At 35.5% G+C, this 23,254-nt stretch overlaps 2 protein-coding genes across 2 annotated transcripts in view; one reads left to right on the plus strand and one right to left on the minus strand.

The window, feature by feature from the left end:
* Positions 1 to 211: 211 nt before the first annotated feature.
* On the minus strand, positions 212 to 6,261 carry LOC141428490 (ubiquitin carboxyl-terminal hydrolase 31-like). Its single transcript, XM_074088480.1, has 10 exons — positions 5,729 to 6,261; positions 5,435 to 5,626; positions 5,216 to 5,350; positions 4,626 to 4,760; positions 4,227 to 4,330; positions 2,725 to 2,845; positions 2,369 to 2,516; positions 1,420 to 1,566; positions 658 to 842; positions 212 to 322 (listed from the first exon to the last, which is right to left on the minus strand). Exons 1-10 carry the CDS (start codon positions 6,062 to 6,064, stop codon positions 212 to 214), a joined length of 1,614 nt encoding a protein of 537 aa, XP_073944581.1. The 5' UTR covers positions 6,065 to 6,261.
* Positions 6,262 to 11,010: 4,749 nt separating this feature from the next.
* LOC141429044 (phospholipid-transporting ATPase ABCA3-like) overlaps positions 11,011 to 23,254 on the plus strand; it is a 32,775-nt gene continuing 20,531 nt past the window's right edge. The window contains exons 1-9 of the mRNA XM_074089194.1: positions 11,011 to 11,134; positions 12,106 to 12,329; positions 12,716 to 12,981; positions 16,175 to 16,348; positions 16,820 to 17,064; positions 19,074 to 19,184; positions 19,268 to 19,409; positions 19,601 to 19,780; positions 21,962 to 22,174. Coding sequence (XP_073945295.1) covers positions 12,118 to 12,329; positions 12,716 to 12,981; positions 16,175 to 16,348; positions 16,820 to 17,064; positions 19,074 to 19,184; positions 19,268 to 19,409; positions 19,601 to 19,780; positions 21,962 to 22,174 — 1,543 coding nt within the window. The 5' untranslated portion in view covers positions 11,011 to 11,134; positions 12,106 to 12,117. The remainder of the gene's footprint in view (positions 11,135 to 12,105; positions 12,330 to 12,715; positions 12,982 to 16,174; positions 16,349 to 16,819; positions 17,065 to 19,073; positions 19,185 to 19,267; positions 19,410 to 19,600; positions 19,781 to 21,961; positions 22,175 to 23,254) is intronic.

Genomic DNA, 23,254 nt, shown 5'->3' on the forward strand with positions numbered 1-23,254 from the left:
TATATACCTACATACTAAGCGCGAGTACATAAGTACTATCTAATAGTATTATGTATCTATTTCAAATGTATTTAATAAATAATTTGCAGTGTTAATTAATTAAAACGTGAATCCTTAAAAGTTAGTTGATTTTATTTGGTCCTAAACGTAAAAAAAACGTAAATTAACTAGATTATAAAAACACTGAATATTTTTATAATATTTTAAATTATTACCTGTCCCTGTGAGCCGGATCCCATAGCAGCTCTAGCCGAAGGTGGGGGTGTTTGTCGTGGGCACATAGCGCTTGCTCGACGTCCAAAGAAAACAATGGGTGTGGTAACTGAAATATAAGTGTTCAGTTCAATACAACTCAGATGTGACCATAAAATACATAAAAAAAACACACTAACTCATTGAAAAAAAAATGAAGCCCTAGCGCCACCGCGATAACCTAGGTCCACGCAGACGAAGTCGCGGGCATAAGCTAGTATAATAATAAAATAACAAAATCAACGATGTTAAAGAGTTCTCATGAGAATGAAAAATGCCGAAATCTCAATCCCACTGCCGGATCTAATGTTATATTATAGTTGTAGATTAGTTACAATTACTTATTTAATATGTTTTCTACTCTTATTTTGGATCATTGGCTATATCAAAATATTCTAGGTTTACCTCAGGTTGCAAGTAAGCCGGGTCCTTCGGTCGGTGCGCCTCTGCGATGCGAGCGCGGAATATGTCCGCGCCCTGCGCGCCTTCAAGCACTCTCTCGGCCACAACTTGGCACATCTCTTTTAGCATCAACTTTTGGAGATCATCATACGAAATCTCGCGAGGCACTTGCATTGCGTATGGTGAGCCTGTAAGCCAATTTTCTCAATCTCATTTTTTTACTGACAGGAGTACTACAAAATGTATCAACAGTAAATTCTGGAGATCCAAGTATTTTGCTAGGTGGCTAGGTGCATGATAAAATTTATCTATACGAGTAATATAATCACTTGAATTGAAATAAAGTCAGTATACACAAAAAAACTGGGTTTAATAGAACGTACTGACCCAAAGTAACCAAAGGGATATTTCGTCTTTGTCATCCGAAATAAGCTGACTCTTCTATTACTAATACTTATAAACGAATATTATTCTCTGGTAAATTTATGATGATATTCTTATGTCTGATATTTTAAGTGCTGACTCTGTTTTTTTTTTTTTTAATAAACAGGAGCATTGTATATTATTATTATGATACAAGTAATGCCTTATTTTGAATAAATAGAGAGCCCTGATATAATTGATATATCAGTCACACGAATTGCCAAGTAGCCATCAGAGAGAAGTGAAATATGCCGTAAAAAATCCAAAAGATCGTAAGGTATGTACTTATTTGTAAATAATAAGACTTATGACTACATTTACAGGTAAGCCAAATAATCTTACCAAATCTCTCTCCCTCAAGTAAGTTAACCCAGAGAATGAGTAAATAGGGTGTTGTGGGAGTTTGAAGCAGCGGCGGTGCCTCCACGCAATAGAGGGATCCAAAGTCGATCCCGGCGGGCTCCCAGCTAGAACGCGCGTTACACCATCCTGGGAGAATAAACATAAACATATACGGGCACATTCACAGAGTAATTTTCACTATAAAGACAGAACAATAAATGCCAGAAAAACGCGTATGAGGAACCCTTTCATTCATATTTTATTTTATTTGTCACTAGCCGTTACCCGCGAATTCGTTTATCGCTATCCCGCGAGAATTATGCAATTTTACGGGATAAAAATTATCTTATGTCCTCTGGGAGTCGAAAATATCTGTATACCGAATTTACCTAAATCGGTTCAATGGTTTAGACGAGACGAAGTAACAAATAAACAAACATACTAACCAACTTTCGCATTTATAATATTATAATAATGGTATATGGGCATATTCACCGAGTAATTTTCACTACAAAGATAGAACATTAAACTCCAGAAAAACGCGTATGAGGAACCCTTTCATTTATGTCAAAGTGGTTGGTTTTTTTAGGGTTCCAAAATGGCAAAAACGTAAACCCTTACAGTGTCGCATGTCTGTCTGTCTGTCTGTCCGTCCGCGGCTTTGCTCAGGGACTATCAATCAATGCTAGAAAGCTGTAATTTTGCACGAATATATGTACTATATGTAAACTATGCCGACAAAATGGTACAATAAAAAATTGAAGATTTTTTTAGAGTACCTCCCATAGACGTAAAGTGGAGGTGTTTTTTTTTCTTATCCAACCTCGTTCTCTCTCTCCCTCTCTCTCTCTCTCTCTTTCTCTCTCTCTCTCTGTGCGTGTGTCTTTTTATACTGATGCTAGCCTCTTGGGCCTTTATTTTTTCTATGAATAAGAATATGAATAAATACCAGTCTCGTTGATCTCTGCCAATATGATATGATCACGATCAATGCCTGTATCGGTGTGTAGAGTGGTCCGTAGCTCATCCATTGTGGAGTTAGGTAGTAACTCTACACCAATGCGTACTTGTCTGGGTTGCTGGTTCACATACACAACCTGAAAATATAGTCATAATCATTATTCACCATGTGCATTCCTTATATCATCAAAATTCAATTTCAAGTAATAAATAAGCTAATTATTGGCTAATATTGGATTAACTGCTAAAAAAACAAAAAAAGAAACCAACCAAAGTTCGGTTTGGTTACAATGTCTGCCCTTCTATGCCATAGGGAGTAGGGAAATTAAACAAATCATGGCTTACATTAACAGGCAAAGGAGAAGGCTGGGCTGTGGCCTGCCTGGGAGGAAGCTGCACGCTCACGCAATGGAATGGGTCAAATGTACAGGAAGTCCGCTCACATTTCGCACATGTCAATGCTGATCTGTAAAATGCAATCATTATCTTAATAAATAGCATTAGTAGCTTCCAGTTACAAGGTTCTGTAGCCAAAATGGCAAAAACTGAACATTTATTTATTTTTCCATATATGTCTGTCCACAATTTAATCATAAACTCTTAGCACCAGACAGCTGTGATGTGCGGATTTGGTATGTGGTGAAATAAAATCGCAAAAATTAAGTTTTTTGGGCACCTCCTCTCCTCTATAGACAGTATAGACAGATGATTTTTTCTCGTCTATGACTTGATATGGTTGGGATGTTGTTAAGCACATGTTTCAAAAAAATTGCTACTTTGCCTAAACATAACAAAAAAATTGCTCAAAATGAGAAGTACATATTATTCAACGGAGCTGGACACAGGAATATTTAAAACCATTTTTCCCACTACTTTTAGATTGTAAAAAAACTGTCCACTTATCAGTTGTGAAAGATTGCAAGTGACCTTTATTTAATCTTCGAGAGTTCGAAAGTTGATATTTATTTTCAAAAAATTACGCTCAATTGCGAATACTCAGACAATCAAGCTAGTCTACTTTGCGTTGTGTCAAAATGTATTAACGTACTGCATTTCTTCATGGGGGGGGCTGCTAAAACGTCGCTACTAGCTAGAAAGAGCCCAAGAGCGATTCTCAAAGTTTCTACGTTCCGTCCCTATCGATATCCACTAATCCTATATAAATCATGTGAATTCTAACAGTCAGACAGCTATTTATTTTGAGCATTGTTTAAAACAGCACCTGCAATCCCTTAAGCACTGAATCTACTGCTAAAAGACGCAAAGGTCTTGTCTGCCCTAATCTAAACCAAACGCGCACTTCAAAATTTTTTTTTTTTAGGTCCACTATATGGTTGAATGCAGGCTAGACTTATATCATTATGTTAAGTGTAAGCATCCAAGCTGCCTACTGAACATGTCGTACGATGAAACAGAAAATTCATATGTATAGTGAAATAATTTCTGATTTAATTAAAATGTCGCATTAATAGGTAATTTTATTATATTTATGCATAAGGAATAAGAATTTAATTATAATGTCGCTTATACTTTCAAATTAGGTTAGTATTAAGAAAACTGTCAATATTATCATTGTTTAATTTGGATTTGATTTTGAAGTTGATTAAATTATATCTAAATATATTAGAATTATTTTGCCTAAACACAGGGAATCTAGTTCAGGCATTTGTTGTAAATATTCTTTTACAGGATGTTTTAGTTCTTAAGTTAAATATGATTAACACTACTTTTAGATTGTAAAACAAACTGTCCACTTATCAGTTGTGAAAGATTGCAAGTGACCTTGTATTTAATCTCAGTGTCATGTTCGAGTACAGAGTCCCCAGTATTCAAGTAACAAGAATTACCTATATTGAGCTTGAAACACTGCCTGGACAAATGAACTATTTCTCCTGGCGTGATTGGCCAATGTTTCAGCAGCAACAACTTCATCGGACTTGCCTCCAGTGTTCTGCAGATTTAAAAATAATATAATTTTAAAAACACTTAATGTCAAACACATAAAAGGGGAACAGAAACAGGGTATGATTTAAATTATTTGCATGTACAATGTCCAAAATTTTTTATAAGGAATTTTAATTAATCAAAGATTTAATATACCTAAATGTTTTTAAATAAATATTTTATATCAATCACCACCAAATATAAAAAAAAAACACATTTAAGGAACTCCACTGGTCTAATAAGCGTAAATCTGACAACAAATGTACTATTGTTTGAAACTATAATAAACAATGTAAGTATACCTTCAGAGTCTTGTATTTCTTTTTAGTGGCAGTGTTTAAGTCTTCATGAACTTTGTCCAATAACCAGAACAGGAATTCTTGTGCATCATGTTGACTGTTTCCTCTGTACTGCATACCATGTCGTTCCACTGCTCCCTAATATAATAATCAATATTTTTATAACCTAGATTTTAATGTTTGCATAACTAGTATAACCTGTTGTCTAGTGTTGAAGCAAATATGGGTTAGACTAAATTGTTTTGCTATTGTCCTTTCTCTGGTTTACATTAATGAAACCATAAACAAGATATTATTATCAGTTAACTTTTTTTTAATTAGGTGTCACTGTTCAAGGATATCTAAAAATATAAGTAAATACTTGTTTTCACTTGAAATAAATTTATTATGCATTTCTCAAGCAACTTATTGCAATGAACAACAAACTAGATACAATTTACTGGATCATTACACCTGAGGCCAACATTTGCAACTCATAATAGCATGCACAGGGATTATAATTAAGGACTCATTCACACTGAAGGACATATAAGCGTAGGCATTAATTAGTAAAATGTATTTAATAAAAATTAAATGATGATGCAACAATTTACCTTGAATGTAGTACTCATGTCAGGTGTGTACCTACATGCCCAGAGAGCTTTTAAAAGAGCTGCCAATTGTTCCGTTACTTCACCTCTTGTTCCATATTTTTTTGAATTAATTTTATTCCTCTTCTGTAAGTCTATCTGTAATACACAAATAAATGCTAAAAAATTCAAAATCTAATAAGCAAATTAATCCAAACAAAGTATTATAAATTTAATACTTACCCTGTAATGATCTAGTACAAAATATTCAGCTATAACATCAGTATGGGAAAGGCACTGCAAGACAGCATTCATGTAACAAGTGTTGCCGTGATTTTTTATCCCTGTAGCAGCAGGGGTGGAGCCCGGAGGCCAGGGTGGATCTCCACTACATGGAACCCGTTCACCATTCATCACTGCTGGTGCAGATTTCACCTGTAATTATTGATTATTAGTATTTTTGGATCAGTCTAATAAGATCTTATTAAACTACTTAATAATGGAACTACTAAGGAACAAGTTAACGACATTACTTACCCCAGTTACGTTTACGGTACTCATATGCTGCGCTATTTTGTTCAGAAATCGTTTCCATGATGGCCTTCTAAACAACTTCCTCTCAATACCACCATCTTCCTTTGGAGACTCTGCAATTGTACAACTAGAACTTGCTTGCTTACTATCACTGTCATTACTTTTAATCTTGCTTGAATTAGGCTTCGTCGTTCCAAAAGGATTACGAGGCAACGTAAAAGTCCTTTTTAAACGGGATCCTTCCACCTGTTTTGGTGTCATATTATTATCCGTCACTTCGTTGATTAATTCACTCTCTGAACATGATTTAAGAACTGATGACAAATTATTAGTAGACATAATTACTCTAATATGATATAATAAACACTTGAATAAAGCTATTTTAACAAAGAAATCTGATTATAAAACATTACAATAGATATGTCAATGACATAGGCGCCATTTTGATTCGATCGAATGAATCACAGACTGCTCAACTCAAAAAAGAACCTTTGCAAAGAACTAACGTTCAGAAGGCCTACTCCGAAACTCGAAACTCGAAGTTCGTATCGTACCGTCCCTCTCGCTCTCGTATTAAATAGTTTAAGTGTCAGAGGGACCGCAATACACGAACTTCGAGTTTCGGGTTTCGTAGTAGCCCTGCAGACGAGTAAGGGTAACTTCCATACGAATACGAAAAGAACCGCCATACGAATATCGCTTATAGATTTTGACAGTTACTTTTTTTTTATTATTGAGAAATTCTTGGGGCTGTGGCATCGTCTGTTATGCCAAAAAAGATTTGTAGCTTCGTATTCGGTACATTAATTATTAAATTTATTATAAATCCGGAACAAGAAAAAAACATTTGTTTTTTCACTCTTTTATTTCTTAATCTCGTTTTACATTTTTTCGCTCGCTTGCATGGGTTGTAACCTTATTTTGAAGACGAATCACATCTGTGCCTTTAAGTATTTTATTTATTGGTGCAATCTCAATGTTAGGTTGAAGAAGTAGTTCGCAATCTCTCGCAATTTAAACACTAACCATTTATTGAGTCCTGTCTCGGATTTTGGAAACCTATACAAACTGACGTCCTTTCGCCTACTATCACAACTCACATTTAACTCACAACACAGCACTTATTATCCCTCTTGTTCTGAGAGGAGGCCTGTGCCCAGCAGTGGGACGTTTTTAGGCTGGGATGATGATGATGATGACAGCACTTATTTTAGATAATTGCAAGCTATTAGTACACCTTCAAACGTTGAGATGATAAGCTACGGAAATTATTCAACGAAAAACTTCACTCGATCAACTTTGAAACCTTAATGAACACAGATCAAAGAGAATAATAAAATAACCACTACGTACAGAAATACTAATGAACGTTGTCGTTGACATTGACAACTATGACAAGTGACAAGAATGAGGCGGTACGTGGCGCGGGGGACGTGGAAGCAGCAGGGCTACTACGAAACTCGAAGTTGGTGTCGTGCGGTCCCTCTGACACTTATACTATTTAACTTAGATGAATGATTGGTCTCGCGCGCTCGCTCGACTAGATACCGCGCTACCTAAAAACAAAAGGTTCGTGAATGCGGCAACTCAATATTGTAGTGTGCGTAAGAACGGTGTAAGACAATTTGCAAGGATGCTAGTGTGCGTGACGAATTGTGTTGCCAGCTGCTCCACTGTTACCCGAATTATTGGGAAAATAAATTATTCTGTGGTCTTTTAAGTTACTGGTTACAAAATGTATCTTGGGAAATACTTAGAAATTAAGAAGTAATTAAGAGGGGTTTGTGTATAAGTTAGGCGTAGGTTTTTTCTGTAAAAAAATGGTAGGTATGATGTAGGCATATCAATGATCAAGCCTCACTTTTAATTAAAAAATATATATATTTAAGGACATTCAACATTTACAAATTATTTCTAAAAATTCATGGACTGAGTCACCAACTAAGAAGTTTTGCGTAGTTAAGATAACACGTTGCACCTTTAGTTAAACCTAATATAATTTACAGGTTAATTAAGACCAAAATAAAAAAAAATTGTTTACAAAATATACATATATATACATGCATACATACATACTTACATACATACGCTTGAAAAACATAATCCTCCTTCGGGCAGTCGGGTAAAAGTTAACATTTCAGGAAAATGGGTAGAAATACGAAAAAAAAAATTTTTTTTCCTTTCCTGTAATACCTAAGTAAATCAGCTGATTGGGCTATTTGAATGGGAAGACGAAAAATATTTTTTATTTTAAGACACATTCAGCCCTTAATTAAATAGTGTCGGGTAACAATTTATACACCTTCAGTGTATATATCACAAACATAAACATAAAATAATATAGAACTAGGTTATGTATATATAATAATTACGTTAGATACTTAATTAAAATAAGTTATTAAAATTTATCATCATTTAATGATGATAACAATAAAATTCAATTTATTAAAATCTCAACCACGGGGAATTTGATTCTTGTGTACGTGGCAACACAGAATGGCGTTTAGGGTTCATGTTATTTTATTTTGTAATTTCGAAATTATACGATATTTATTAATGGTATGTGATCCCAGTGTCCTTCTTATTTCTTGTAGTATTATTTTTACACAGTTTCACTGCGAAAACTGGCATTTTACTTCGGTTTATGACCAAAATTTAACAAAAAATTCGCTACATGCACATTATGCACAGTTTGCAACGCGATGACTCGCCTCCGGCTCAGGTACGCCGATTTCGGCGGACTATTTGTTGCCGCATTTGACAAGTACGCCGGCGGTATCTAGTCGAGCGAGCGCGCGAGACCAATCATTCATCTAAGCTATTTAATACGAGAGCGAGAGGGACGGTACGATACGAACTTCGAGTTTCGAGTTACGTAGTAGCCCTGCTGTCATTTTCTATAATCGAACCGTCAGAGACAATGCGAGTATTTGTTCTATGAAGCCAACCCGTGGAATGAATGACTGAATGAAATGAACGAAGTAAGTATATGAGTTGAATGAGTAATGTAAAGCAGCATTCACATTTATCTGCCGTGTTGTGTCGTGACGCATCAGAACGGTATCGGTTTCATACGTTTCACATTTATCTACTGATGCAGTGAGTTGTGACGGCTTGTGTTGTGTCGCATTAAACCTATAGAAAGAGAGAGAGGGTAAGAGAGAGAGACAGAGAGCATCACAATACAACACAACAGATAAATGTGAATGCGACTCAACACACATGATCAACTAAGTGATATGGCTTCACTTGAACGATTTTCCTAGACCTGGCCAACGAAAGCTATCCACGAGAAACCGCGGCAAATTAAAAAAAAAATGGCTGACAACATTTGCTAATTACTATATATGTCTGTATATACTGATTAAACGATGTTGATATTTAAATATTATTTAAATTTTCATATATTATAAATCATACTACGGACCGGACTTCAAGCTGCATCAAAATTTATGTAGTTGAAAGTTGATGATGCACTTTAGGAGTCCCTTGGTAAATTTTATGATCTTTCTCAGTGCCCATGCCCATTTACGTACAGTCCAGACGCATAAATTTTTGGCCCATTTTGACCAGATTGGCATTGCATATATCTTCTAACATTATCTTATAACATTTGCATTTTGAGGATGGTTGGAGGTTGAATTAAACAAAAAATAATTTATTTTCCTTATAGAGTATCAAAATTATCTAAGCCAGAATATGACAATTTTGACAGTCTCAAAAATGATACCAGATTAAAGTTTCGTAAAAAATGCGTGGACAGTTTTCGCTGGGCAGTCTCATCTTGAGAATGAGACTCATTGACTCATTAAACAAAATTTGTCATATCCAAAGAGGAAGGAGCAAAGATATTACTCCTTCCTCTGAGGGAAGGAGAGACAAGTCATATCTCAAAAATGACACTGAAAGAATTTTAACGCATACTTTAATTTTGAAAGCTGACATATTTTGTTTAGTGCAAAGAGCTATAAATAAGTACAGAAATTGGTTTAGTGACAATCCTTTTTGCTTTGCAATACAATGTATAACATTTTACTGTACATAAAACACATAAAATTATTAGATAGCAGGAGAAACCTAAGTAGCTAGTCGCTAGTCGCTCGATTGCAGCGATAAATGGATTGCAGCGTGGAGAGTAAGACAGCCGGTGAAATTACTGGCACTTGAGGTATCCCATCTTAGGCCTCTAGGTTGGCAACGCATGTGCAATCCCCCTTGTGTTGCAGGTGTCTATGGGCGGTGGTAATCTCTTACCATCAGGTGACCCACTTGCTCGTTTGCCATCCGGTCGAATAAAAAAAAAATCTGGTCACGTGACCCCATTTTGAATTTCCCGCGACTCAAAAATGTAGCGTCAAGTCGCCGCGTCGAGCAGCAGCGACAAGATGGCTTCTTGCATGAATTGTCTTGGTATTGGAAGCTGATTTCTTAATCTCATTTAGTAGCAGTCGTCGCAGTGGTACAACTAAAATAAATTGGAGTGAATGAAAAAAAAAATAACACTGTTTTTGCCGAAATTGAAGAGGTTTTTTTTTACCGATAAAGCTCAACATTTTCAGGTTTATCGCTAAATGTCACGTGACCAGATTTATCGCTGCAATGCAAACGAGCGACTAGCGACTGCATGTGGTCCCACCTTAAAGGCGCGGCCTCATGCAAGTCGTTCGACGCTCGTTTCCAGCGATAAATCTGGTCACGTGACATATAGTGATAAAGGCGCGGCCCCATGCAGTCGCTCGACGCTCGTTTCCAGCTATAAATCTGGTCACGTGACCCCATTTTGAATTTCTCGCGACTCAAATCGATAATCGCTAGTCGCTCGTTTGCAATCGCTCGTCGCTCGTTTGCAGTGACCAATCTGGTCACGTGATCCTATTTCAAATTTCCCGCGACTCAAAAAAGTAGCGTCCAGTCGCCGCGATGAACAGCAGCGTCAACATGGTAGATGCTTGAAAAAAAATGACAGTGTTTGTTCGGAAATTCACGAAATGTCGTTTGTTTACGAGTACCAAAAATGGGTTTATCAGTGTCAACACATTGTTGCTCTCATTTTGAAGCTCAACATTTTCAGCTTTATCGCTTTATACCACGTGACCAGATTTGTAGCGACGAGCGATTGCATACAGCAGTACCTCAACATTTTCAGCTTTATCGCTATATGTCACGTGACCAGATTTATCGCTGGAAACGAGCGTCGAGCGACTTCTATGATGCCGCGCCTTAATTCTACACAGCCACTGTCACTGTCAGTCTCAACAGTCAAGTCACAACTGGTCTGTCACTCCTGTCAGTCAGGCAGGTCAGTCAGTTCAGTGTGTAAGTAATGTATGTCATGGGAGTGGTGGTAATAAAAAAATGAAAAGGAAAACTGTGAAAACTGCGAAAAACAGTATTTTAGACTAATAAAAGGTAGGACGATGGTGTATTTTCTAATATTATATATTTTTTGATGGCGTTAAATACGTGTTTATGCTTTACGTTTACGCTTGTTTTTAGAAGAATTATTTTTAACAAATAAATAGCGGTTGAATTAACTTTTCGTACGATTCTTTTTAATTTCAAAACTTCGGCAAAATATATATTTTAATTTTTACTGTCTCAATTTTCAATAAGTATTGTAATGCACCCATTGATTCCAATTGTAAAAAAATGGCCAGCGTAAATAAAGTAATTTAAATAGTAAAATAATTCAAAATAATACATGAAATACTCAAACCTAATCGCCGAATATAAAGCCAAATTAGCTACCAGAATGAAATGCCATAATTTTAATTTGTCTTGAAATTCACTATTAGCTACTATTTGCTTGAACTTGAAGCTCAGAATTGGAAACATTCAATAGCTAATGCAAAAAATATTTAGTATACTTACCTAATATTATGCATTATAGTGGTGGTTAAAAAGTTTTCTCTGGTATGCTTAGGACGCTGATTGATGCCTAAAAGGCTATCTTTTTTTATATTTAAATCAACAGAATTTGCTCTTATTAAAACAGATGATGAGACTTGAATTTATGTGGAATTTTTTTTAGTTCCTTCATATGAGGGGTTAATATAGATGACTGATGCTTCATGATTCATGTTATTTTTATTTTGTAAAAGTGAAACATTTTATGTTGGTAATTGGTAAATTCTGTTATAAATACTTAACTTTTTTGTTCTTAAAAGCTTAAATGCAGCTTTCAGATTACCTATACATCATGACTATCATGCTTACTGTATGCATAATTCAGCTACTAGATTATTTACTCATGAAGGAATTATGAACCATAAGAATAAATGCTTGCCAGGAAATATAATGGTTTGCACTTGCTTTTAAATTAATTGATATTATTTATTTAAACAAAATTTTGCTCACTTTTGCTCTTATCCTTTTTTAAGGTACACAAGGAAATGGCATCTTTCCAAAAGCTAAAACTTCTGATTTGGAAGAATTTTCTTCTTCAAAAGAGGCATAAATACCAAACTATATTTGAGGTTGCCTCTCCTGTGATATTTTCACTATTTCTAATTTTAATAAGATGTCTAGTGGATCCCAAATCTCAGCCCGATGTAACTTATCCCCCATTCTTGCCAACATACTTCAACACAAGCGGGAAAATGCAGTAAGTGTGATTTGACCATAATAATTTCTTCCCTGAATCTGATCCCTGATAAAATACTGTGAAATGTGTCAATCAGCTTTTTGCCATGGCAACGTCAAGTATGATTTTATGGTGTACAAAACTATTAAAAGTTAGAAAGTTGAGAAAGTTTTAAGGCAATTATTCCTTCATGGCTCATCTCCTAAGCATGCTAATAATATATTTTGCAAACATTTTTCTAAGAAAGAGTATCACTGATGTCTCCTCGTCCCTCGTCCAGGATAACATAGGTACACTAAAAAGTTGATTGACTCAAATATCTATTATTGGTATAGGCAAATAAATAAATAATATACCATATATTCATGTAACTAATAATAAATCCTTTCTTAACTGAAATATCTTAGGTCTGTAGAAAATATGACAGAAGTAAGAAACAAAGGCACACTAGCATTTTCACCCGAGTGTCCATTAGCTAGGAAAGCTTTAGTCGATGCCCTGGAAATAGTGGCATTAGATAACCTGAATAGTTTTCTTGCACTTCTATTTGATCCTGAAATGCTACCTAAACCTAAAGGATTCAAGAATGCCAAAGAAATGGAAAGAGCCCTAACACAGCCTAATGCTATGACTTTGATACTTGTTGGAGTACAATTTGATGACAATATAGCAAGTAAGTTATGAAATAATTTACTACAAGTTCAATCATGTAATGAAAGTTATGCTTAAATTGAGATATTTCTGAGCATACCTATATGCTAGCCATATTAAGTATAACTTTCTATAATAGATAAATGATCTAGTCTACGAGGTATGGAGACTTCAGAATAATTCTCCTGCCTATGAAACTTGGCACATGATGAAAATAGGTAATACATATTATAGATATACAATAATCCAACAACTTTTCTTACAAGAAGATAAACATGAAAATCGTTTATAGATCTCTGCGAAAAATTCCTCAATTTTTAAAAATTAGACTCAAATTCTTTCTGTATACGTACCTATGTACTACTTAGAATATATATGTGAAACTATCCAATTATTTTTCGATTTCAGAGATACCGCAAATTTAACTTTTAACATTTTGCACTATATAACTTCTACTGAAAAATTGCTCTGCTGATAAAAAAAAAAATTTAATATGCTTTTATATGTTCAAATACATAGCTTTTCTTAGTTATCCAAAAGTTTTTCATTTTGAAACATTTATTTCATTTTTGCTTAATTACGTAATGTAAAATTAACTCCGACTATATATTAAAACAGTTTTATCAATTATCCAACAAATTTTCGAAAGTTCGTGATGTAGTTCGCGGGCTAATATCAGCGATACGTTCTTATTACCACTCACGTAAGGTTGAAATTGTAACAAAAGGTAGTCGCATGTCAGTAGCGAATTTTTTTATTACCCTTTGTAACAAGAAAGTAGGTCAGTCTAAGTATTTTTCGAAATAAAACACGTCATTTCAGATCATCTCTTCAAACTTTTTGTTTTTGACAATCACCGAGAAGAGTACCAACTTGTCAGTGATCGTTTCATCTCTTTCATTTGGAGCTTGACGGCTTTTTTCGCATGTTTTATTTACACTGTCAGAATAAGGGCTATCCTTTTTTGTCTTTCTAGATGGCGACACTGTTGCGTGAGGTTTTTAAGTGTGGCTTTCAAAGTCTGTTATTACGCACGTGAAAACAAAGTTTAGATTAAAATCATATTTAATACACCTTAAAACCGTACCATAAAACTACAGTGTGGCGTAGTCCCGTTTCGTTCGGAAAAAAAGGGAGGACAAAAGTTTCCGAAAGACAAAATGACTTTTTATGCTCTAGTGCATAAAGTCTTCGTCTAAGACCAAGGCAATCAAAGGAGCCACAAACAAAGGAGTTTCTACATAATTAAAAAAAAAATGTACAATCTACTATTTATTACTTAAAAAAGCAATGACATGTGCATTTTGCACCAAGAGACTGAAAATGGAACACCATTCACATTGTATTAAAAGAGGACTAGCTAACTGGATCATTGGACCTTATATGGTGTGTAATAAAGTCAATTTTCTTGTGGTGTCCCATACTTTTGGATACTTTGGCTGCTACAGTACTATGCCCCGCAGCCCTCTGCAATCCCGCGCGCCCAGTCGCTACTAAGCGGCGGCAATACTTAGTATTAATTAGCAATTATTTATATTTATAAAACTTGGTATATTTAGTTGAATTTCAATTGGATTATTGAAAAGTCTATTACAATAGAGCGACCCCTGACTAAGAAACCTAATAAATTTACCTGAGCAATTATTCACCGTTTACCTTTACTTGCCCGAATTTCATTTGCCCGAATTTCACTTGCCATACCAACGTTTGCCATAAAATATATAGAACCGTGCTGTTTTCAGGTTAGGTTAGGTTAGGTTAGTTTAATATCAAATCTGAGGAAATTACTATTTCAGAAATAAATCACTTTATGGCAAATGAAAATTCTAGAAAACGATTCATTCGGGCATATGAAATTCGGGCAAACGATAGAGAATCATTATTCACACGACGTTTTACGTAAAAATAAGAATTATAATATCGCAAAGGAAAATCTTTTGGATAACTTATAAAAGCTATTTATTTTAGTAAATAAAATCATATTAAAAAATAAAAATCAGCAGAGCAATTTTTCAGTAGAAGTTAAGTGCAAAATGTTAAAAGTTAAATTTGCGTTATCTCTGAAATCGAAAAATAATTGGATTTTCATGTTTAGGTAAAAATACCTAACTTATCGTAAGAAAAGTTATTGGATTATTGTATATCTATAATCTGTATTAGCTATTTTCATCATGTGCCAAGTTTCATAGGTGGGAGAATTATTCGGGTTGCAAAAGCCTCTCCTCGGACGAAAACCTAAATCTGAAGAAGGACAATTGTAAACAAAAGTAGGTATGTGTACAACTGCTTCATTTTGTAAAAAAAAAACTATGTTGCATCCGACCTACATTTGAACCATTGAAATTACATTGTCTTATTACTCCATCTCCATTTTCCCAACGGACTTACAGGAGAGGGGAGCGTCTTCACCCTTATGTACTTAGTTAGTGTTCCGTTAGCTCGCACGAAGCGGTTTGCTTCATCTTTCATAATGCGAAGTGCTAAGCAATGAAATTCGTTCCCGTCCTGTCCGTTGGTCATGACCGTTTCAATTTTTTTTTAGCTTTTCTTTAGCCGTTTTCCAAGTTAAGTTGGTATTTTTTTGGCACAGTCACACACTGGCAACTCAGTTGGAGAGCATTTATAGGCCAAGAAACAACAATTGATGAAGCGAATTTACCACTTTTGAGGTAGTTGTTACAAAAAAACTGACCTAAGGTGTTGGTGGTATTAATACTTAAATGCTCCCTAATCCAATACTATACGGACCGGATTGACCACCACGCTGTGATGACAGTCTACTTGATTGAAATTACTCGTCTTATTGCGCATGGAATGTACCTACACTCAAAATAAACCTCTAAAACTCGAAAACAAGCTTTTTCCCAAAGATAGGTCCAATCTAATTGTTCACCCCCGAAACGAAAGCCCCCCCCCCCACATTAAATTTCGCCGTAAGTAAGACTCGTTTTGAAGAATAAATAAGTAGGTAGGTAGGTATACAGGAATTACTGATTCAATAAATTGAAGAATTACTCATTTATAGATATTATTTTTAAGAAATCAGAATTGCATTTGGCGCAGAGTATAAACATTGTCAATTCTCAATCAAGTAGCGCCATGTCGTATAAATAGTGATATATGCATGAATAGGTACGAGTAATAATTGGACAAGCCGACTTTGCTCCTGACTGGTTTGAACCACTTAACAATTAACCTACTTTCCTTGTATTCAGACGCTACCAAGTGGCCTGATGATGTTGTTATTACTCTACGATTCCCTGCTACTATGAGGACGCCGATGGTAGACAACCCCATAAGACTGAGCTGGAGAACGAATCTCTTATACCCATTGTTTCCCAGACCTGGCCCGCGCGAACCTGACGACATGTATGGCGGAAAAACACCAGGTCTTGTTTTTTTTTTCTTTAGAATAGGTGTATCGCGATTGATCGCGTGCGACATTGGAATTTCTATCGAGGGGAATCGGGATTGCTCACAAAATTCTGATTGTTTCAAGGATGAATGGCGATTGTTTGTTCGCGAAATGGACATCTGTTTCAAGGCTGGATCGCATTTTGATTGATAAATGGGCTTTTTTTGGGGTCAAAGTTCCAAGAATCCATTCTTAGAGCACGTCTAAGTAAAGCCTTCAGCAAAATTTCAAGCTCCTAGTGCTAGTGCTGGTGCTAGTGGTAGTAGCGAGTACTTAATTTAAGCATTATTTTCCTATGTTCGATGTACCTAACCTACTCGTAGTTTACGTTAAATTAATAATTATTTCAGAGACTTAATTAGTAAAATTTGTATATTTTATTTTAGTATAGTTTAGTAATTGAAAACATATCTTAATCATAGACATGTATGTTTTTCCGTAACAGGATATTCTCCGGAAATGTTCCTTGCAGTACAGCATGCTTTATCCCAGTCAATAATAAAGCAAAAGTTGGGGAAACCCGTCAACACCAAAGTGTACCTCCAAAGGTTTCCTCAACTGTCCTACAGGGATGACAAGCTGCTCATAGCCCTAGAGAAGTTTATCTCCATGATAATAATGTTGTGCTTTGCGTACACATTCGTAAATACAGTAAGGGTCGTGACTGCTGAAAAGGAATTACAATTAAAGGTAAATTATATTGTAATCGAATACGATATTTCACTATTTTTTATTTACTTTATAAATTAAAACTTGATCTCTATCTACTCGTGATTACTCAATTTTTGTTACTAGTTTCGATCACCCTTTAACGTAGGGTACTACTTCTGCGAAAAATTCGTTTATCCCTATCCCGCGGGGACTTTGCTGATTTCCCGCAAAATTAGCCTAAGTTAATTTAGTATAAGTACCTAGTAATATTTTTTTTATCTATACGTCGTTGGTGTCTGGGGACCGCTAAGGTTAACAGGAAACTAAAGTACATATGTTGTATTTTTAAAGTATTACTACTTAGTAGTACTTTTTAGCGGCGTTTTTTTTCGGGCGTTTTTATTTATTTTTATTTTTGCTGGCGTTTTTTTATGTCGGGGGTTTTTTAAATTTTTAATTTAAGTTTTTTATTTCATGTTTTTTAAACTTTGATATATATATATTTTTTAAAGTATACTAATGTGTTGGATATCGTGGCTGCAGCATCAGCTCATCTTGTTGCCACCATTGCATTGTATGTAGAATCAAATACTGATCAAAAGAAATCAAACACGACATATCTGCTATTATTTTTTCAAGAGTATACTGGTGTGCTGGATATCCTGGCTGTAGCATCAGCTCGTCGTGTTGCCACCACTGCATTGTATGTAGAATCAATTACTGATCAAAACGAATCCAAACACGACATATGTGCTATTATTTTTTATATAGCATATATGGGTGTTTCAAATTTTAGGTCCCAAATATATTTGGAAGTAAAGTAAATACCCGTTATGCGTCTAAGATTCCTACCGCAGCGAACAAAAGAGCTGATGATCTTGAAACGGCTCAACCGATTTTGATAAAACATGTCTAAGAACCATCGCTAGAAAACCTGCTTTCAAATAAAAAAAACCGCATTCAAATCGGTCCACCCGTTTAAGCGCTACGGTGCCACAGACAGACACACATAGCGGTCAAACTTATAACACCCCTCTTTTTGCGTCGGGGGTTAAAAAACATATATATCCGTCCAGCCGCTTTTACATTAAACATTTTCACTCGAAAATGCAGTTAAAAAAGGAAATGACAAAATTTATGCGCTATTTTAGCTGTCGATAATCGGTAATCATTTTAGAACAGGTAAAAACTGCACCATTACTGTTATGTAAATTGAGAACTTAAAATGGAATTAGGTAAGTTCACATAGGTACAGTCACCAGCACCAATATCTGACATAACGAAGCGTGCATAAATATCTGATACGACTCTATTTCTGGAGCACATAGCCGGTAGGACCTGTCAGATATTTTTCCATGGTCCGCTGTGGCAGATATTTATGCATTCACTCCTAATTTAACATTTCCGCTGAATTAGGTATGAAATTTGTCTTTTGTTCTTAAAAAATATTCGTTTATTATATCCGCTTATCCAAACGTTAAAATTTAGTTAAGGCTTTTAAGCACGGTTGCTAAATAACCTACGCTGTTTTTTTATATGGAACACAAATATATACATTTCGATTTAGTATAGAAGCTTTGAATTGCTTTAACGTTTTTTTTAATTGTTTTTTACGAGGTCGGTAGTTGTTAAGGATAGTACGTACCTAATCAATCAGTTTAAGAACGAACTACGAGACCTATAATTTGATTAAAATAAAAATACCTTTTAACCTAGAGCTATGGTCTAATCGAACCAACAGATGCGTCGTCACGATGCAGTCGCGTGTTCGCGAAACGCGTGCTTGCATTTCTGATGCAGCCGTAGGCTATTTCGCTTTTTGAAGGAAGTCATTTTATTTGCTTGCTCTATGCTCTCTTAGTTCGTTCAACATGTTGTTTCTCAACCGGTTGAAGAGCAGAGCAGAAGGCTCGCTATTTGATTAGAACAAGAACATAGCATAAATCAAAGGTACAAAAATACGTAATTTCAACGTGAAGTAATCGGTTGAGATACGATATTTTGCCACAATATTTATATCGATTGCTAATTTGCACCCCATTCTACAGGAGACCATGACCATAATGGGTTTGCCGTCGTGGCTGCATTGGCTAGCATGGTTCATCAAGCAGTTTTCATTCCTTACAATTTCTGTACTACTTATGGTGCTTTTATTTAAGGTAAATTAAAAAAAAATGCTTTGTAACGCAAATTTATTATAGTTCTAATCAATCGTGTTAATTTTTGTATTTTTTTTTTCTAGATTCCGTTTAAATCCACAACATCTGGAGACCGGTTCTCAGTGCTCACATTTACACCTTGCTCGGTGCTTTTCTTTTTCATGATGCTATTTGTTGTCGCTTCATTAGCATTTTGTTTTATGGTCAGCGTCTTCTTCACTAGAGGTAAAGTGCACTTTGAGTTTTAATTAAATGAAATTTACGCAGTATTGAGCAATAGCGTCGTTTCCGACGAATTACCGTTGATTCATTATTTAATCGATGAACCTTGCACTGCTTCCTTACATTCGCAACTCTACGTACGGACCTACGGACGTATTCTTTCGATGATTGTTTAATTATTGCGGTTGTTGCAGCGAACACTGCGGCATCGTTTATGGGGCTGGCTTGGTTCGCCACATATTCGGTGTTCATGCTCAGTCAGATAGTTTATGAAGACACCAGTCTGACTGCCAAATTATTATTGAGCTTAATATCGAATGCCGCCATGGGATTCGCATTTCAAATGATTGTCATTTGTGAAGGCACCACGAGAGGTAACGTATGTCCTAATGAATTTGTATAACTTTTAAAAGTTAAAGTCCTGTATTCGGATTATATAATAATATGTACCTACAACGATCGCTATTGCGTAGCCATAATAAGCCATAGAAAGCCAGATGGAGCCCGTTGTTTTGTTATCGTGTACCACCATATCGCTTAAACTATACTTTCCGATCCCTTAAATAAAGGCCCAGAGAATAAATTGTTTAAAATAGGTAATTATCTACGTAGTAAAGTAGAGCAGTGAATAGTCAGTGTTTACTCATTAATTATTAAGGTACATTCCCACTACATAGTACAGTGCTGCCATGGCCGTAACCTTTCGGTACCTACTGACCCGAGCATTGCTGTTTGCACACGAGGGTCCATACGCATTTGTCACCGTCGAGACCCTACTAAACGGGGTATCGCAGGGTATAGGTATTCTGTTCTGACGTTTGCAGTAAACTGATGCATTTTTTTACATGTTTCGGCACATTGACGCTCCTAGTATGATTCTGTGTTGTGCGTAGGTACTCATTGTTAATCATCACAATGATAAATAATGTAGGTAGGTATTTAAGCTTTATATTGATGTTAGTTGTATAAACATCGGTTAAAAGTGTTAAAGAACTAAAAACTAATATCCTTAATCCAATAAACAAAGTGCCAAACTTAACAACTCATTTATTTCAACTTCATAATTTCCTCAAGTTTTTCGCTATTCCGCGATTTCATCTAAAGATTTATACGTATAAAGTTCACCATTTCACCAGACAGGAATGCACTTGTAGCACCCGTGTCTTCTATACTTTAACCCTTATCCAGGCATAGTACATAGGTATAGCAAACCATAAATGTACACAAATATTCGACCTTGCTGTATGTACAATATGGTTCAAAATCAATTGATGTTGTTAAAATGCTATTTGTTTTTAAATTAGTCCCTCATAGGTAAACAACATAACACTATGATTTAATTTGTACTAGCTTATCTAAATTAGCGGGGCCTGGAAATGGTTAAAAATCTGTAGAGTGTATAGACTAACCAGAAGTGAAGTATGTCATGTACGCGATAGGTATGGCACAGTTGAAAGGTATATGATGCTCGTAAATTGGTGATCTGAGGCGTCGACTTATAACACGTCATAAAAACGTAAAAAACGTCATCGTGAAGAAGACAGAATAAATAGTGAACGACCTTGTTTGCCGTTTTTGTTGATGATTTGTTTCTAAGCAACTAAGTAAATGAAAAGGTATTAGAATGTTATTGATATGTTACATCATACATTTAAAATATTGTTAGGTAATGACAATTCGAGTACATTTTCAGTATTGCAACGCTGAGTATCGTGGGTAGAAACAGACGATATTTACCGTACAATTCATCTACAAACGTCTAGCCAAGTATCGGTGTCATCTGTCTCTATTGACGACGATTGCGATCTACACGGTTAAGCTTTAGCAATATTACATAGGTACACATATGCATTGTTTGCCGGCTGTTTTATATTAAGGTTTAACTTTTTTCAAAGTTGACGTTGGAAAAAAGACTGCGGTCTATCTATCATTGTGGCAGAACTTTTACGACAAAAACTATTTACCCTTTCGCTTAGTTATTCTAGCTAGGGGCATGTTTACTCGTATGTCTTTGAACCTACCTGGTTAACCTTGATATTTAGTAATTACATTAAACTGCTTAGCGACATTACGAAAATACTCGTTCTTAATTATAAAAATATCTAATAGAAAGTTTTATAGCCCACAACAACTTTTTTGTAGCAATGTAAGGTGCCTGCAACGCCATCTTCTCGTTAGTCTTTGTATGTACACACACAAACATCACGCCTGTATTCCCAAATGGGGTAGGTAGATAAGGAGCACACGAAGCGTTACGGCTTGACAAAAAGTTTGACAAAAACGGTACAATAGTGACAGGTTGCTAGCCTGTCGCCTACGTTATACCTAAACCTATATCCTTTGTCGCCTCTTACGACATCCACGGAAGAAATGGAGAGGTGTAATTCTAACCCGACACCACACGGGTCTTTGTATGTAACAGTTCAATATAAATACAATAAAAAATATATTAAAATTAAAAAGCTCTAAAAAGTTATGCAATCTTGCACAGTACCTATCTAAAAATAACGATGTAGGTATAATGCACTTGAATAGTGTATTTCTTATTTATACAGGATTGCAATGGGGAGATTTTTTCACGAGGATATCGTACCACGACGATTTTATGCCAGGCCACGTGGTGCTTATGTTGATTCTGGACACCATGCTGTACATGTTGATAGCGATGTATGTTGAAAAAATTCGTCCGGGCTTATACGGAGTACCATTGCCTTGGTACTTCCCCCTGACCAAAAGTTTTTGGCTGCCGAAAAAAATGAAAATTGAAGGTAAGGAGTTTTCTTAATCCATGTTTGTTTGTTTTAATTAATTAGTACCTATCTTCTTCTACAACCGAACAAACTGATTCATGTACCAGGCAGGGTAGAACCTTTTAATAATCAATTTCCCTATGATTTCCTTGACAAAAGTGTGGGATGTCAACATGACATTAGTAGGACAAAGCCATGGGCTATGATTCAGTTCGTTCGACTGTACCTGCTTATTTTAGGCGAGACAAAGGCTAAATACAGTTTCCGGATTTTTCTTGTAATTATTAGTATCTACTACGTGGCAAGATGCCAAAACTAGAAGACAGACTTCTGTTAATGATGTCCTTGACCGAGTTATAAGAAAAAACTACGATAATGTATTAGCAATAAGTAATGTAAAACTACGATTAATGTATACTTGTATTATTGGGGTTACAGAAACAGTCTTATTACGTGGGTTATTTATACAGGATGCTACAAAAAAACCGGCCAAGAGCGTGTCGGACACGCCCAAAATAGGGTTATGTATTTATACGGAATCTTCCAAGTTTAGGTATATTTTATACCTTAGGCTGCTATTTACTTATAAACTACTAATAATTCTCAAGCAAACTTAGCCGTTAAGAATAGTTTTCCTTGAAAGTTTGATATACTTACTATCATCCTGAATTTTTTCAAATTTTTCCACCCACTGGTTTAGATTTTAGAGGAAGGGAGGGAAGGGGGACGCTCGATTTTAATGAAAATTTTCACTTTAAAGTTGAATATTTCGCAAACAAATCACTGAATCGAAAAATCGCCTTAACAAACCCTGTAATGGTTTTAAAAGACCTATCCAACGATACCCTACACTATAGGGTTGGTTGAGACAAAAAAATTACCCCACTTTACGCCTATGGGAGGTACCCTAAAAATTTATTTTTTATTTTTTTTATTTTACCATTTTGTCGGCATAGTTAACATATATATCCGTGCAAAATTACAGCTTTCTAGCATTGATAGTCCCTGAGCAAAGCCGCGGACGGACAGACAGACAGACATGGCGAAACTATAAGGGTTCCGTTTTTGCCATTTTGGCTCCGGAACCCTTAAGCGGAA

This window comes from Choristoneura fumiferana, chromosome 6 (assembly GCF_025370935.1).
Source record: "Choristoneura fumiferana chromosome 6, NRCan_CFum_1, whole genome shotgun sequence".
Classification (NCBI taxonomy): domain Eukaryota; kingdom Metazoa; phylum Arthropoda; class Insecta; order Lepidoptera; family Tortricidae; genus Choristoneura; species Choristoneura fumiferana.

What these genes read in the sequence shown, in the direction of transcription:
- LOC141428490 (XM_074088480.1), bottom strand. Translation starts at nt 6,064, where the DNA reads ATGTCTACTAATAATTTGTCATCAGTTCTTAAATCATGTTCAGAGAGT. An exon ending in TTGTACTAGATCATTACAGG is followed by an intron (nt 5,351 to 5,434) that starts GTAAGTATTAAA and finishes TGTGTATTACAG; the next exon opens with ATAGACTTACAGAAGAGGAA. An exon ending in ACATGAGTACTACATTCAAG is followed by an intron (nt 4,761 to 5,215) that starts GTAAATTGTTGC and finishes TTATTATATTAG; the next exon opens with GGAGCAGTGGAACGACATGG.